The sequence below is a fragment of the Lepeophtheirus salmonis genome, chromosome 7, assembly GCF_016086655.4.
Source record: "Lepeophtheirus salmonis chromosome 7, UVic_Lsal_1.4, whole genome shotgun sequence".
Lineage (NCBI taxonomy): Eukaryota > Metazoa > Arthropoda > Copepoda > Siphonostomatoida > Caligidae > Lepeophtheirus > Lepeophtheirus salmonis.
Genome location: NC_052137.2, coordinates 12,563,348 through 12,580,500, shown reverse-complemented (window position 1 = coordinate 12,580,500; position 17,153 = coordinate 12,563,348). Strand labels below are relative to the sequence as shown.

The following is a 17,153-nucleotide window of genomic DNA, read 5'->3' as shown; positions in this document are numbered from 1 at the left end:
CTCATATTTCGTTCTCCATTGAAAATTTAACATATTTTGGAAATAATATCCGAGTAATGTAAATAATAAGTTATTATGTGGGTGTTTTTTTGAGCTGAAGAGAAGGAGATTTTAATGAAGGATGAGATATGGGTGAAGTTGGGAAACAGAAAGAGTTAGCTGACCATGTTTTGATATCGTCTCGCTAAATTTATAAATAATTTGAGAGGTGCATGACGTCATTACATAGAAAAGACTTTGCAACCTCGTATTCGGTATTATTAATAGTACAATAACGAAAAAATGTATTATTGAGGTGACATGGATTTTTACTTGGTTGCTTGGCTTAGTGAGGCAGATAGAGAATAAATATTCTGATATCTGTAATTCTGATACACCTGTTGTGCTTGGTCTACTCGTAGAAATTATGAGGATATTAAAATCTAGCTAGAGGAAAAATCAGCTATTTAATTAATAGAAGTTTTGGCAAAATACTATTTCTTAAAGCATACCCAAGTTAACAGCTGAATCCATTGGAACAGTCTTCCGCATAGGTTGTCACCTCTTTATTTTCTTCCTATTATGAATATAGCAGTAAGGCACTGTTACTAATAAATAAAAATATACTTATAGTATACCTTTTGCCTTTTACTATTTTGTATTTAGTTTTTCGTCCATTCCGTAGCTGCATAAATGTCGAATTATCATTATAATTATTAAATATAAACTAATTAGTCTATTGAAGTTTAGTTCTGGATTATTATTAAACCGAGAAGGTGGTAAGTAAATACAAATTAGAGGAATGAAGTATGATAATTAGTTATTAATTTATTAATACTCAGAGCTGTTTTTTAATTGCGTTTATCACTAGGTGGAAATGAAAAAGAATAATCCTAAAAAAATTCCGGCTTGGCTATGGTGGGTGATAGCCAAGTCATTAGGAATCAAAATACATCCCACAGATCGTGTGATATTTTCATCATGTCTCCACATTGCAACCATTTCTTCGGCGACGAGTATGTATTTTATTTTAATGCCCATTTATGTAGGTCTAAAATTAATTATAATTTTTTTTCTAGTTATGCTCATTATGAACCTTTGGTACTGTGGATACGACATCACTTCTGAAGCCTCGGAAACTAACATAGTGGATGGTATTGTTCGTGTTATGATGGTTCTTCAATTTACAGGGATTGGTGTATACGCTCACCGCCTCTCCTATCGTCTCTTCTCTCATCCGAAATTCCTTGAACTTATGCATCTCCATTCCAAAACCGTCATGAAAATACATTCCGCTTTAATATTGTTTTTAATCAATGTTTTTTTCGTCATTGTGCACGATGCATCGGACAGAGAGTTTATTCTTTCCTATAGAGAACCTAATTCCACGGAGACATTGAATCCCTGCCAACAAATTAAGATTCCCCTTTTTATATGTCATTCTTACTTTATCAGCCAAAGTATATTTTCATTTTTCTTTCTTGTCTGGAATGTACTTGTGTCTTTAGTTTTGGTATCTGTTGCTCGAACTCATACCATTTCTCTTCGTCGGTTTTTAAGTGAATTAGAAATTGATGCACATTATCATGATCTACGCTTTCGCAACGAATACTATAGTGGAGAGAGTTCTGATGGAAAGGATACTCTAAAAAGTAAGGCTTGATTAAATTTGATCCTCATTCATTATTTCTTTATTTTCAGAATATTTCTGGAAGGACACAGATGCTATGTCTTCAATAATGAAAGATGTTGATGACGGTATAGTGACAAGAGAGTTAGATTCAGCTTCCTTCTCTATAGAAGAAACATTAGAAAGACGAGGAAGTAATGCACCAAGATTAATTTTAAAGTAATCCAAACTCAAATGATCAATCATTATCTAATATTTTCTCTTCAAAAATAGCCTTACACCTGAAAGAACTCAAAATTTGGATCAATCTAAAGACATTATAGATGATTCAAATGTATCAGAAGTTGACAAGGAAAAGAGCATAATGCCTTTTCGAGCTCTTACTGAACAAGAAATATTACACAAATATTGGAAAATTGCGGTAATTTTTATAAGTTTATGGCTAATGATAATTGTAATTTTATAATCTTATATGTAGACTCAAGTGCGTCTTACTTCCTTGGCATTTCAAAGATGGATGATATGGATTATCACGATAGTCGGATTTTGGTCTGCAATAAGAATTGTATATTGGTTATCCCACATTCCTGACGCATATGAAGCCACACTCTTATGTTTGCCTTTAATTAGTTTGCCCTTGCTTGCCTCTTCCTACGCTGAAGTTAATTACGAGGGTGTAAAAGTGATTCAAGTAATATATTGATATAATAAGTAATTATTAGGTTATATTGAACATGCTTTTTTTTGTTTAGAGTATTATGCCTACTCCGGAGAGAGTAAATATGTTTAGGTATTTAAAGTTACTACCTATTGAGATGACAACTTATGGGCATCGAATCTCATATGGAACAATGGGAACAGTATTGTTTGGATTATTTGCTGCTTTCGTGTCCAAGATCGTTTTACAAGAAATCAACAAAGTAGTAATAGAATAATTAATAGATGTTTTTATTTCTTAATTTTTGATAGTTTCTCAAATGGACGACTACGTTTCTTTAATATGTTAATCGAAAAATCTTTATTTTTATGTATAAAATTATATTTTTCTGGAAATATATATATATATAGCTTTTATTTTTAATTATAATGTACTCAACTTTCCCTATCGATAATGTCATCTACAAGGCTTATTAGCTGACTTTTGCAATTTGAAGACTTCAGTTGGTCTAAATCTTTGATTGCTTTTTCTGCATATTCCTTTGCAAAGTTTAAAGTTTGATCAATACCATTTGAAGAAAAAACCATCTCCAAGGCTCTTTTAACATCATCTTCCTTTTTAAAGCGTCTAATGATAATATCCTCCAATTCTGGAAAGTCTTGGCAGGCAAATAGAACTGGACCTGTTGCAATTCCCAACCTAGAAATTGAAAACAATATATTTTTCACTATATTACTTCGTGATCCTATTCTCTACTTCATATCTATTCCAACAGGTTTTCCAGTATTTAATTCATTTCCCATAAAGTCTAACCAGTCGTCAACTAATTGAAAGGCAATACCTATGTTCTTTCCGAAGCTGAATGCAGCTTTTGATAAGGACTCATCATTGGTTGCCAAGAGAGCAACACTTTTGCATGAATTTGCAATTAGTGAAGCTGTTTTATTATAGGTTTTGTCCAAATATATTGCGAATCTATCTTCTAATGTTTTTGATTTAGAAGACATTTGCTGAAACTCTCCAAGTACGAGGTCCGACAATATTTGGCTCATTGAATAAATAATCTATTTAATAAATGTGTGCACATATTATGTATGTTGTAAGAGCCTAATCAATTATATTTTTTACGTACCTCAAAATTATTAATATCACCAAGCATTTGATTGGCTGTGAATGTAATGTAATCTCCTGTGTGCACTGACTTATGTTTGTTCCATTTGTAGTTTATGGATGGTTTATTTCGTCGTGTAGGAGCTCCATCAATCACATCATCATGCATTAGGCTTGCAGTATGAAACATCTCGGTAATTGCTGCAATATTTCTTTGCTTTTGCAAAACAACTTCTGGAAATTTGCCTAAATGTTCATTAATCGCATTTGCCATCCCCAATATCAAAACGGGTCTAACTCCTTTTCCATTTCCATCAAAATAATATTTGGAAAGAGATCCCAATTCACCTTCAGAAGAATCCAGTCGATTATGTATTTCATTAATTAAACTTATCTGAGACGACTTTGTGGCTTTGGAGTGATACTCTAAAGGGGTTAAAAACATTATTCCTCTTTAAATTTACAAGACAGTCATAATAAACTATTAGAAATTTAAAGACCAGAGTGATATTTAAAAATATTAGGGAAAGGTTTATTGTATGATCTAATGTGAATTATATGCACATTACAGATACCATTAAAAGATTTATTTCAAACTTAAGTAGAGAAAAATTACCTTGAAACTTACAAACGACGTGCTTGTTTCATCTTTGTTTACATATAAATTGTATAAAGTCTAAGTGATAATAAAGGGCCATTATCAAGGATAAAATCAAAATCTACTGCAAAAACACACGCACAATATAACAACCAACATTCCATGCAAAGTATATAGAATGGGACTTATCGTATTTGTATTAATATTTAAAAGTATAGTTATAATACGCCATGTAATCAACTTATATACCAGGGGTGTACGCAGGATTATATATATATATATGTTGTTGTTGTTTTTTTTGAAGGGGGGGGGGGAGAATTGGGTTTTGGATTTTTTTTTTAAATTTGAAAAATTAATTTGAAGAAAAAAAAAATTCAAAAATTAAATTTTATAGTAAAAAGGAAAAATTTCTTTTTCTTTGGGGGTGGGGGTATAGCACCTCCAACCCACCCCCTGTGGACGCCCCTGTATACTCAAAAATATACTAAAAATATCTTAACAGTTATCACGCATCTATATTAAATAAAAGTGTATGTATTATTCGTCATAAAATTGATACTATATTTGTGTTATTATGAGGGCACTTTTCTTTTTTTTAAAGTTACATTTAAAAAAAAAAATCATAAAATTTTTTAATAAATTAAAATTTTGGGCCCTTTTTCAAATAACTTTTCTTAGCAGAAAAAAAAAGTTTCACTTTACTTTTATGATAACCTTTTTTTAAAATATGCCAAGTCTTTCTATTGCCTTTTCTAATAAATTGGGTCTACATTCTATTTAATTGTTTTTTTCGAAATTTTTAAAATGACCTTTTTATAAATCAATGTCAATCCTTTTTCGGGCATACAAATGTATTCTTCGTGTATATTTTTAAACTTTTTAAAAATTGTATGCAGCTTGTGACCCCATTCAAGAAATGGGCAGTCCCTTACGTGGAGTAAAACTAAGGGATGTTGTTACACAACCCTTACTGAAATGTTGTTGTCAAATTTGTCAAAAAGAAAAAAAAAAAAAAAAAATGTGTCAAGAAATGACTCTATGTTGATAAATTTTGTTTTTATTTTATGTCAGAAGTTGAAATTCAAACTATTAACTGTTGTAAAATTTGTCTTCAAAAAGTTATTTGTCAAATTTTCTATAAAAAGTCATTTTTTGTCAAAATTGTCAGAAATGATGATTATTAGAATCATCAATTATATTTTAGCAAATAGTACGAGCAGTACTTACATCGAAAGATTGCTAATCTTGAAAAATAATCAAATGAACGCAATAAAATTGGAGGACAAAGATTATCACTCAATATAACTTAAGTCATTACAATTTATTGAAGCTATAAACTCTTTATTACTCTAAACTAAGGTCAGTTTAATTGCAGGGCAATTTTATTTATAATGTGTAAAATTGCAAAGGATTCCTATATTTGTACGTTACACCACAAGATAAACTACCGTCCTAAAATCGGGACTGTTCTAAAGATATAATCAATTTGTAAAATGATTCCTTAGACGTAAAATTATATATTCTGTTTTTTAATATAAAGATCAATAATTAAAAGATGCAACTACACTCAGTATTTTTACAGATATTCAATTAAATGAACTATTTAATTCAGAATTAAGTACACCAATGCTGTAATTTTGCAAAGTTAAATTCAAGGCACACAACAAAAAGGATTTACTTTTTGGAGATGCTCGTGGGAGTTGTCCTATCGATTAGGTATTGATTATATTCTATTAAAGTTCTTAAATATAATTACAAAAAACCCAAAGTATTATTAATTATCTGTGTAATTCCATGTCTGAAAATTTGTTAATCAATTAATCCAAAAGTGAATGTTGAAACTATAGTTAACATCATTAAAATAGTTTTTTATTATCTGATATTGATAGGGGAAAAATGGTTTTATTAATAAAAATAATTTCTAAATAATTATTTGTCAATATAATTTAAATAAAATTAATTTCTTTTTACTAAATAATTCTGAGATTTAAGTACATCTCAATTATCAACTCTGCCTGGCAACCCTATTTAATTTTGTATCGAAAAATATAAGCTCAAATATGTATATCTTATGAAAGACATTCGATGACATTGTTCATTCTTTGAATCAGTTTTTATAATCATACAGTTTTCAAAAACAGCAGCACATTGAATGATGAACAATATCTTTGTCCAAGGAGAACTGAATCACCAATCTAACTTAGTAATAACTTGGTTGATGAAAATTAATTTATGGAATATTAAAAAAAAAAATCCAAAAATTAATCATTTTTGGAAAAAATTTGAAAAATTAAATTTACATATTAAAAAAGAATTAAATTTTTGGAAAAAAATTAATTTTTTTTTGCTATTACCAAAAAAAAGGAAATGTTTTGGGGAAATAAATTAAAATATTCAATTTTTTGGAAGAAAATTTCACAAATTCATAGCTGTTCACAAAAAAATTAAAAATTAATTTCAAATGTAATATATTTGAAAGAAAGTTTCAAATATTTAATTTTTGGTGATAAAAATTTCAAAAATCCATAGTTATTAATAGAAAATTAAATATTCAAATATTAAATTTAAAAAAAAATGAAACATGACATTTTCTAATAAAAGGCCAAAATTCCTTAATTGGGGTGGGGGGCTAATTTTGGACTCTTGAAAAATGATACTACATAAAGTAGGTTAAAATCTGGGATGTGGACATTTTGGGCATAATTCCCCTTTCCTCTAATTGCAACATTTAGTCACAAAGAACTAAGAGGATGAGTGTACTCAGAGGTGAGAATTATTGCTCAATTTACATGGACCTATAATATGAAACCTGCAAGTCATTTTGCAAATTAATGATAGGTACTAAAGTGAAGTTTTAAATATCCTTATCTATATGACAATATCTACTGGTATATACAAGTATAATTTATAAACTGGGATGATGAATCTCAACGCATTGCATTGTCTGACGGTTTCTTAAACTTCAATAATGATAAACAAAGTATGAAAGGGGTTTGAGTTTGCTGAGCCGGGAAATATGACTTTTACATCATTATAACTTGGGATGACCAGGGCCGGTTTAAGTGAACACTTGCCCTAGGTTCCGCTTTTGGCTACGGGACATGTGCTGGATAAATAAATATATATATATAATTTAAGTAGGTACACTCATAAGAAGTTTCTTAAAAGGGCCATAACAAAGGATTGTTGTTTTATTAAATAAATGATCATTCCATGAAATATACACATAATTCATTAAAAAAGGTTTGATCTTTTCTAAATAAGATCATTTTATTCAAAAAATATATCATTTTCTAAAAAATCCGTCAATCGATAAAATATATTATTTAAAAAGTTAATTAATAGAGGCAATTTGAGATTTTTTTCTCTTTAAAAAAAGGTTCATGCATACAATTTTCGAAAAAAATCCAATTTTAAAAAAGGAAAAAAAGAAAATGACGAGTTATTTATCTTTTCCCCAACCCCCACTTATGCTAAAACTAGCCCTACGGAGAGGAGGGGAAGAAAATAATATTGAGAGTTGAAACAAATTACGATACCTTTAATGATGAGTCGATTTAAAACGGAGTGCGTCAACCTCTTCATCTTTTCCAAATTCATGGCATACTAAAAATGATCATAAAATGTACAAGTTACTTTAATCAAATTGCGCGTTTGTTTAACTTTAATAATATGTAGTGAAGAGCGTACAAAAACAAAACAAAAAAAAAAGCATAATTTTTATGGTATGTTGTAATATATACAATATAATATGGAAGTTTAAAAATCCTTGTACCAACATACGAGTATGTACAGAGTTTCAAATGGATATTTTAGGTTTATTTAAAAATTGAATTTAAAGGGAAATAAAATATGTAATTTGTTAAATAGTAAAGGTCAAATAATTGTACCGTAAACATTTCTACATTATTCTTAATTATATAATACTAAAGTAATTTGTTTATCAATCTAAATCAGTACTTATCTTCTATAATAATAACCCAAAGTTGGTCGCTTTGTTTGTTTGTCCAAGGAAGGCTCATTTTTAACAAGGAGCGTGTGTTTCTATAGCTCAGCGCCTCATATTAAAACAAAAAAGAAAAACGAAGTACATTAATAAAATAATGAATGTGACATTATAAGAGGTTTAGCAATGAGCGTTTGTAGTTAAAGGTCAACGTCTCACATTCATAAAGAAAACAAAAGTGGAGTACATATATTTAGGGTTGTAAATCTTAAGCATTTCTCAGCGTGTGAGTTTTGTTATTGATCGAAATCTAAACTATGTTTTTATTTTCTCAAGTTGTTACCATTATTTTTCATTCATAAGGAGAGAACATCGAAGTATTGAGTAACTACGGTTCAGTGTGCCCATGAAAACGGAGAGTAACTCTGAGTATTTGTTGGTTAGTTCTCTTCTAGAATTATAAAACAAAGATTGTCTGTTTATCAACACCTAATAACTCTGAGCATTGTCGGGTATGACGCTAGCAATTAATAAATTATGATGATTAAAACTCAGGAGAATATTTTTTGATATAACATTAAATTTGCTAATTGCAAAATCATCCAATGTATACTAATTCAATAGTTCACAACGTAAAATTTAAATTTTTTAAAGTTTAACATTGAATGTTTTTTAACGATATTTTATATTTAAGAACACTACCAATAAAATTAGGAGTTATAAGCATGTATTATTATTTTATTTCGACATAAAACCATAGGCACTTATTGAACGGATATACACATTTGCAAAATAAGGGGCCTCTTAATCACTTACTAGTCACTACAATATAATATTCTATATAAAATTATGAAACAGGAAAATACTTAGATGTAAATTATGTCAAATCCTCTGAAAATTAGATTATTATTTAGAAATGCACATTTGAAGTCTTATAAGATTAGGGAAAGGTGTTAAATTTGGAAAATACCCTATTTTTATCATTTCAATTATATATTAAAAGTATATTTCTTGAATTACATGTTAGATTTTTTTATATGACAAATATCATATGTTAAAATATATAAAAATAATAAACAACATAACTTCGTATATAAACCAGCTTTTTTGTCAAAAATTTAAGTATATTCTCAAAATTAAGATTTTTTATCATATAATTTGAATTTTTTCTTTGTTATCAATTTGTCTTTTCCAAAAAAATAAATAATAATAATGTAATTTTAAAAGTTTTCTAAACAAAGTCATTCAAAAATCAAGTCAAATTTGTCAAAAGGAAGAAAATATAATTCAAATTTAAACAAATAACAAATTATGGAATTACTATATCTATCGTAAGTGTCGTAACTACAAACGATTAACTATAGGCTGGGCAAGGCCTGGTACTACCACCAAAGAGTATAATTAGGGCTTTAAATCGTCCGCATTTTGGGTATCCGAAAAAAAAAATTATAATCTCTTTTAACAATATTTTCATTAGTTCTCCATCCATTTGTTCTAACTTTTGTCCATTTAAAAAACATCATTGAATTTCCTCATCAGTGACATTTAATTTGCTCCATATCTCTGTTCATTTCATTTTTTAATGTTGCTATTCGAATCTGATTGGGAAAATCCCACAGAATTAACCAAAGCTCTCTGCTAACTCTTCTTGACAAATATAATTCAGTAACATTTTTACATATAATAACAGTTTCTTCTACTCGCGTATTATTTAACACAAACGTTAGTTGTATTTTCTTCATAATTTTCAACTTCGACCCATTGACACTTAATAGTTGTCCTTCAACATTGTTCTCTAGCATTTTGGACCATAATCCCATACTCTTCAGATTATCAATACTGGCAACAGATATTTCAGCCCCCGTATTCTGCATTGCTCTTATCCTTTTAATTTTTCTTTGTCTGTACGTTACTTCCAGAACTACCATTCTATCATCTACATTTTTCTTTACACCGCTCACTTTTAATACATTAAATTAAAAAATACTCTCTTTGATTTTCACATTAATTTAAAATGACCCATTTTTTGACACTTACTACATTTCTTCCCATTTTTCTCCATTTCTATGATAATTTCTTCCACAATCAGAACATATTAGAGTTTCTCTTATCTGCTCCTTTTATGATTAGTTTTTAAACTTAATTTGGAATTTGATTTCTTCTCAAAGCTTCCTCCTGAATTTACTCTTTTCTTCGGTCCGGCAAATGTATATAACCTTTACAAGTGACAACTCAGGTGACTTAGACAACAGGTATTTGTTCGTTTCTTCACTATTCATTCCAATTATAATTAGTGTTGATATCTAGTTTTCAAATGTCATCTTCCTTAATCCATCATTTGTTGCTCGGCAACATAAAGCCGTGTAAAATGAATCAAAGCACTCATCTCCACTCTGCTTCTTTCCCACTAACTTGACCCCTTCCAATGCTACATTAATTTGCTTCTTAAGATAATTTTCAATAAGATCCATGATTTCTTTTAAATAATTTTCTCCATCCATTTCAATTGACCTGGCAGACTCTATTTTATCCAGCATTTCCGGACAACACAATGACTTAAAAATTGCCTTTTTCTTTATTGCATTCTGATCCCCAAAATCCAAGAGCTAACACATAAATATCACATAAAGTCTTGCAATTTACAAATTCTTTATATTCTATGTTTTCTTGAGGCTGAGGTGGAGATTTCATAAGAATTTTCATTTCTTGATTTATTTTTGTGACACCTTCTTCTTCCAATGGTGGTTTTACTAATTAGTCAGAATTTTTGCAATTAAATGCTTTAAACATTCTTTCCACCATTTCACAGTGATGTTCATCTCTTATAATGGACTCTTCACGAGATCGCTTTTGCTCTTCCATCAAGATCACCATCATTCTCATCGTCGGATCATCCTTCTTACTTTCATCGACTCATGTTAGATTTCCTTTTAACACTTTGACCTTCTTTATCAAACCTCAATTTTCTTCTTCTAATTCACACTTCGTAGGCATTCTTGAATCTTTCATCAAATTGATCTTCAAAATCCTTTCGACTGCACCATATTATGTTTAGAACGATCCAATAATGATGACGACTGATTATTATCTTATTTGCACAACTATATTATATTATATCATTAACTAATAATCGATACATTAAATGTACAACGTCATGGTAAATCCCATATTAATAATGATTCTCCTCTCCCAGTATCAAGTGCTAGAGAGAGCGACGTTCTAACCTGTTTAGTAAACTACTGAAATCCCAACACTTACCAAGATTTTTTTAGTATTTGCAAAATCAATAAGATTATGGAAAATAATGTCGTCGAACAAATAACCCACATAACTGTTTCACTTTTACACATATTGCAATAATTATGTAATAAAATGTTCTGGAAATTGAAAATACATTAGTGAGTAGATAAAACTTGAATTTTATGCCTAAAATGCATCGTTTAGTGGCATTTCTTCTTAAAAATTCAAAAATTGACGTTCGATGAAAAAAAAGAAGACAAAATTAAAAGGATATTCAGAAAATGACTGATATTTCTGTTTAACATCAATTATTATGTCTCAACAAATCTCCAGACAAAGTTTTACCTTACTTTATTTACAAATCCAATATTTCATTGGAAATCCATATTTTTGCATCTAAAAAAACGGAACTGCAATCTTCGCTGATTTCTTTTTTCCCATCCCAACTTTGGGACGCTGGTGACTTTTTGATTTATAACTCAACCCCTTATCTAGTGTCTGATTGAGCTGTAGAATACATTTTAAGTGTATAAGTGTAATGGGTTTAGAATAAGCCCCCTTATACGAACAACCGAAAATCTTTTCACCCCTTCTTACCTAGACCAGGTGAAAAAAATACACCCATGCAAAAGTTTCAGTCTCCTCGGTCCGACTGTGTGGACAACCATAAATGACACACACACAAACTCTATTATATATACACAAATTTTACCAAAAATAAGTTTTTTTAAAATTTATTCATCTATTTTTCATTAAAAATTGGCATAAAGTGCATTATTAGAGCAAGGTCTGTCCGTTCGCAGACGCCAATTTCTCAGGGTAAATACCGCTAATATAAAAAAAAGTTATCATAAATATACATTTTACCATCTATTTGGTGTCAAAGATAAACTTAAGATTTAATATTGGTTTTTGTAAGGATTTTGTTTCTTGATTGGAAATTTGTTCACTTTGTAACTACATACATTTTGTATCTTACGTATAATTGTTATTTCCGTTTGAACGCGTCATGCACGAATGGCCTTGTCAATGTGCTTATGTTTCTTTACACAAATTACATAAATGCATTTGATAAACATTTTTATTTGCTTATAAATATGTAAAAGGATATTTGACAATTTATCAGATTCACAAAAAATAAATAAATGTGAACCTAAAATATAATAGAAATATGATTTAATAGTCCAGATTATTAATTAATTAATTATCAATTTCTGATAAGCTTTCTCTGCATTTAGAAGAATAGTTAAAAGGAATTTTTGACACTGTATTTTGTTGTCAGCTGTTCATTCTTCTTCCCCCTCAGTGTTCTGAACGTTACATTATTGAATTTGTACTTGCTTTTGTTAAAACTAAAAACCAAGTGGAGAAACGTACAACAAGTGGTCAATAATTGTACAAAACGATTGATAGTAGTAACAGGTTTTTTTTACCTCTAAGGGCGTTCATTATGTTAAAAAAAAATCCCGATAATTAATGTGGTTGCCCTGACTATTAGAGGAATGTTTGGGAGACGAGTAGCTTAGCTATTATGACATTTTGTAGATTAGCTACGAGCAGCTGTGATATGAAGGAAATAAACATAAAACCCATTCCATATCTAGCAATGATATAGGCAGGAATTGCAACGATGTAGAATGTCGATCCTTCAATTCTACTCCCGTAACAAGAAGCTGTTACACTTGGTTAAACTGCAGAACACATTCTTATAGGCTAGAATAATTCTTTCAGAAGGTGATGTTAACACTACGACGACCTATTAAATAATGAACAAAAAAAGAAGAAAGAGTACAGTACACCCACCTACCGTTTTTCCTGTTTTGATGGCTAAACTGTGTTTTTTCTCAACAAAAAGCCACACCTATCCATAACTAACTACGATTATTTTTTTTTCCATTAAAATTTATCTCCTTGCCAATCAAAATAGTGCTTACATGACGGTCAGATTCGAAAATTTCCAATATTTTATCCACATTTTTGATAATTGGCCATCCAGAGCGTAGTTGGAAATTAAAATTATCGGAACGGAATCAAAGAAACCAAAATTGCGTGTAATGGGATGTTACAATATCAGGACCATAAACAATATTCCCATTTTCAGCCGCCTGGCTTACTTTTTCGTCTTGTTTGGAGAAAAACAGTAAAATACGGTGTATTTTCTCTTTGCTGGTGTCTATTTTTGACGCTGCTCAAATATTAACAAAACTATCTCGAAATCTATTTCTATTATGAAATCTTATCTTTCTGACGCCATATAGGGTAAAACAATCACACTTATGTAACGTGAGATACACATAACTTAACCCATCTTTTGGAAAAATAATAGATTTATTTTACTACACCGACACTAGTAAATGTTGACGCGGCTATTGTGATCCCTAAAAAAGAAGATCTAGAGGGAGTTTTTCCTGTGTTATTTATGCATGAACAATATAAAAATGGAAAACTCAGTTTTTGGTTGTATAGCTATCAAACAAACAAGTGGCTGTACTGATGAAAACCATAATTGTCTCTAAAGTTTAAAAAAACATGTGACACATTTCTGTATCACATATGGGGATTTACAAGTTATTTAACTTTGTTATTTATATAAGATATCATTTTAAGAAAAAGTGCCCTATAGCACTGTTGCTATTTTATATTCTTTCAAGAAGGTTGTCTCTTTCCATTGAGGGATTTTACATATTTGTACTTCTACTTATTATTGTACCTATATATGTGGAGATCCGTACACCAATTTATCAAAAATATATGTTAAGCTGGGGTGACCATATTTTGATTTTCAAAAAAAAAGGACACTTGGCTTAAGGAGTAGGAAGGTTAATATTTTGAAATGAATGTATATTAGAGTAGGTTTGCCTGGACATTAAGAAATTTAAATTTGATTATGAACTCTTTTATTTCATATAAAAGAAAAAATAAAGAATTATTCTCGCTGAATGTTGTTTTGTATATTTTTGTATACTTTTTCGCAAAGGAGATTCCAAGGTTTAGATAAGAAAAAATATTCAAGTTGAACTGTCGTTCGATCATCTTTCACAATATTATCAAAAATCCTTTGTCTTATTCCCTCTTCTTTTTTTCTTCTGTAAACCATTTAATCTCTTTTTAAAAAAAGTGTGCATAGATACATACCAACATAAAGTGAGACAAATTCTTGGAACTATAAAGTCTTTAATTTTTTTTTTATAAATACTCCTTTATTTGCCAAAAAATTTGTTCTTAAAAGAATACTTTTTTAAGACCGCCACGGTCTGGAAGGGTGAAAAAATGGTACCCGAACCGTTTCTGGAGCTTTAAAAATCTATATGAAAAATTTCATAGTTTCTCCATTTTTTTGCTGCCTAACAACAGTTTTTTCTTCTTCTGGGATGAACACGTATGAGAATTCAATCTGTTCAATAATAATAAAGGAAGATTGCATTAACCAGCTAATTCGTCTTGGATTGCTCCAATTCAAATGAACACTTATTGCTGCAATTCCAATGAAAACTTATGAGAATTTAATCTGTTCAATAAAGCCAAATATTGACATTGTATAAGTTATAACTAATTTGACGTATTACTTTGGTAATATTTCGAAGTACTTATGGCCCATAAGCATTCTATTGAAGCATTGGATATTAAACTAATTTATTTTGAGGTAAAGTCATTTTGAAGTTGTTTTGTAGTTGGTACATGTATTAAGCGATTTTCAATTTAGGCAAGTTAAGAGTAGGTTAGTTTATTGACATTGGGTTGAACAGGGTTTAATTTACAAAGATTATTATAATAAACTTTTTATTTGTGATTTAAAATAATCAAAAAAATTATTAATCAGAAATTTGGTTCAGCTACATACTGAGAGGACTGTTACGTAGCTATCTGGTGATTGTTTATTATTACTGATTATTCGGTATCTTTGCAATTTGTTGAGTTGTCTTCAAAGCATGCGTAACTGGTGGTATTATCACCGTACACAAAACCGGTTTAGGTATAATTCTGACGAACAGAACCTTTTTTTATCAAACCCAGGAGGCTCTAAAGAAAAAAAAATCTCCCTATTTTTATAATTCACTATTTGTCCTTTATAGAACTAAACCTTTAATGTAGCCTTAAATGATGTTAAAAGAGGACGAGTTTGGGTAAGAAAAAAGTTGGTCATACTATTTAATCATTTTGAAAAAAAATATAGCCTACAGAGCGTCCATACAGGGTGAGCTGGAGGGGCTTTAGCCACCACAAATGAAGGAATTTTTGTTTTTTTATCATAATTTTTTTGTTCAAGATTAAAAAATTTATTCGAAAAAAGGGAAAAATTAAATTTTTTTTCCGAAAAATTAAATTTTTTATGAATAACTTTGGATTTTTGTAATTTTTTTGGAAAAAATTTAATATGTGTAGTTTCGTTTTTGAAACTTTTTACCTAAAATTTAATTTTTCGATTTTTGTTTCCTAAAAATTAACATTTCTGTGAATAGCTATGAATTTTCGAATTTTTTTTTCAAAAAATTTTCTATTTCTGTGAATAGCTATGAATTTTTAAATTTAAAAAAAAAAAAAAATTTTTGAAACTTTTGTGATTAGCTATGGATTTTTGGAATTTTTTGTGAAAAAAAAATCCAAAAACCAAGGCCTTCCCAAAATATACTCCCTCGGACGCCCCTGGCCTAATACCCCTTTCTTCTATTATATTAAATATTTTGTAGTTTTAAAATATATATATAATTTTCAGTACTATGGTTAAGATAAGTACTTATGTTATATACATAAATATCATGCTTTGTAACAATATACAGTTAACCTTTATGGCTCAATGCAAGGACAATTTTGTAAATGTATTAAATATATTTTAATGAAAGAATTAATGTTAAACAGAAAAATATCATTCTATTATCGACACACATATTTTCATCACCAGCAGATAATAAAATTCAAGGATATCCATTATATATTTAACTAGCTATAGTCTTGTCCACGGTTATCCATTCGTTTTTATATTTGATCAAAAACAGTATAACTTATTATTTTTCTTCGTATTAAAATAAAATACCGATCAAGGGCCAATTGTTTACTCTAAATGATAATATTAAACATTTTTGTAAATCCGTATTACTTGAGCTGTATAAATTATGAGCTTAACGCGTGCGGTTTTTTTTCTAGTTGGGAATCTGCAGAATCTTTTTCATTTTCCAAAGCTGTTATTATTATTTTTTGTTTCCTTAAATTGGTCAGATAGAGTTGCACTGATTAAACATTAGTGTATTGCATTTACTTCATCTGACTTAGGAATTGTCTTTGAAGTACACTAAGTGTATTCCTTCTCTAGGAACAACCAAGACATAAATCTACGCACATTGAGTTCAAGAGAATAATTTCTCCCGAGTGCGTTTTCCATTAAGCTACTTTTGAGCTATTCTTTAATTCTTGAAGAGATAATATCTAAGAACAAAGTAATCACAAGTGTGTGGGCTTATGAATAATGGATTGTAACATTGAAGATTTTTTTGAGGATTTATAGGTGTAAGTCCTTCCGGACATTGAGTAGAATTGAGATTCGGCATCAGATTAATACCCACTTATGTCCTTAATGGAGTTGGGCAGTGTTTATTTATTTCCTCTCATACCTGCTTGCAGCTAATCTAATAAAACGTCATGGCAACTAGGCACCTCCTTTAAAATATCATTTAACTTATCAAAGTTACAAAATTCATTTTGATTACATACTGGTAGGTGATAGTTTATAAAACTCTACCTATGACCCTTAAGTTCTCGAAAAGTCTAATAATATAACTTTTTCCTTCTTCTGAATGATGATTTTTTAATATAAATATTTTTTTAAATATGTGGTTAGGTCGCAAAGTTGTGAGGAAGAAGAAACGGATTGGAGTTATAAAAAAGATGAAGAAAAGGGATTGATTTTGCAAGAAAAAGATAAAAGGGTTGAATTAAAAAAAGGATAAGCTAATTTATTGCTGTGCTAGATGGCGCACTGATAAGAGTTGCTCTTCAC

The 17,153-nt window shown here is 29.5% G+C and overlaps 2 protein-coding genes and 1 long non-coding RNA gene across 4 annotated transcripts; 1 reads left to right on the top strand and 2 right to left on the bottom strand.

Moving 5' to 3' along the window:
* The first annotated feature begins 536 nt into the window (after nt 1-536).
* On the top strand, nt 537-2,690 carry LOC121121487 (uncharacterized). Of its 2 annotated transcripts, none has more exons than XM_040716432.2 (7): nt 537-758; nt 851-995; nt 1,059-1,631; nt 1,681-1,828; nt 1,883-2,030; nt 2,088-2,300; nt 2,362-2,690. In XM_040716432.2, the coding sequence occupies exons 2-7, from the start codon at nt 857-859 to the stop codon at nt 2,542-2,544; spliced, it is 1,404 nt and encodes a 467-aa protein (XP_040572366.1). In that variant the 5' UTR covers nt 537-758; nt 851-856; the 3' UTR covers nt 2,545-2,690. The 2 variants fall into 2 exon arrangements, with proteins under 2 accessions (XP_040572366.1, XP_040572367.1); XM_040716433.2 differs by having other exon boundaries at nt 648-786.
* Nucleotides 2,534-7,674, bottom strand: LOC121121489 (all trans-polyprenyl-diphosphate synthase PDSS1). The gene is made up of 4 exons (XM_040716434.2): nt 7,515-7,674; nt 3,400-3,803; nt 3,024-3,331; nt 2,534-2,966 (listed from the first exon to the last, which is right to left on the bottom strand). Exons 1-4 carry the CDS (start codon nt 7,573-7,575, stop codon nt 2,702-2,704), a joined length of 1,038 nt encoding a protein of 345 aa, XP_040572368.1. The 5' UTR covers nt 7,576-7,674; the 3' UTR covers nt 2,534-2,701.
* A 967-nt stretch (nt 7,675-8,641) lies between these two features.
* LOC139906026 (uncharacterized) lies at nt 8,642-11,106 on the bottom strand. Its single transcript, XR_011781220.1, has 2 exons — nt 9,243-11,106; nt 8,642-8,852 (listed from the first exon to the last, which is right to left on the bottom strand). It is a non-coding gene; the product is annotated as an uncharacterized lncRNA (long non-coding RNA).
* Between the last annotated feature and the right edge of the window lie 6,047 nt (nt 11,107-17,153).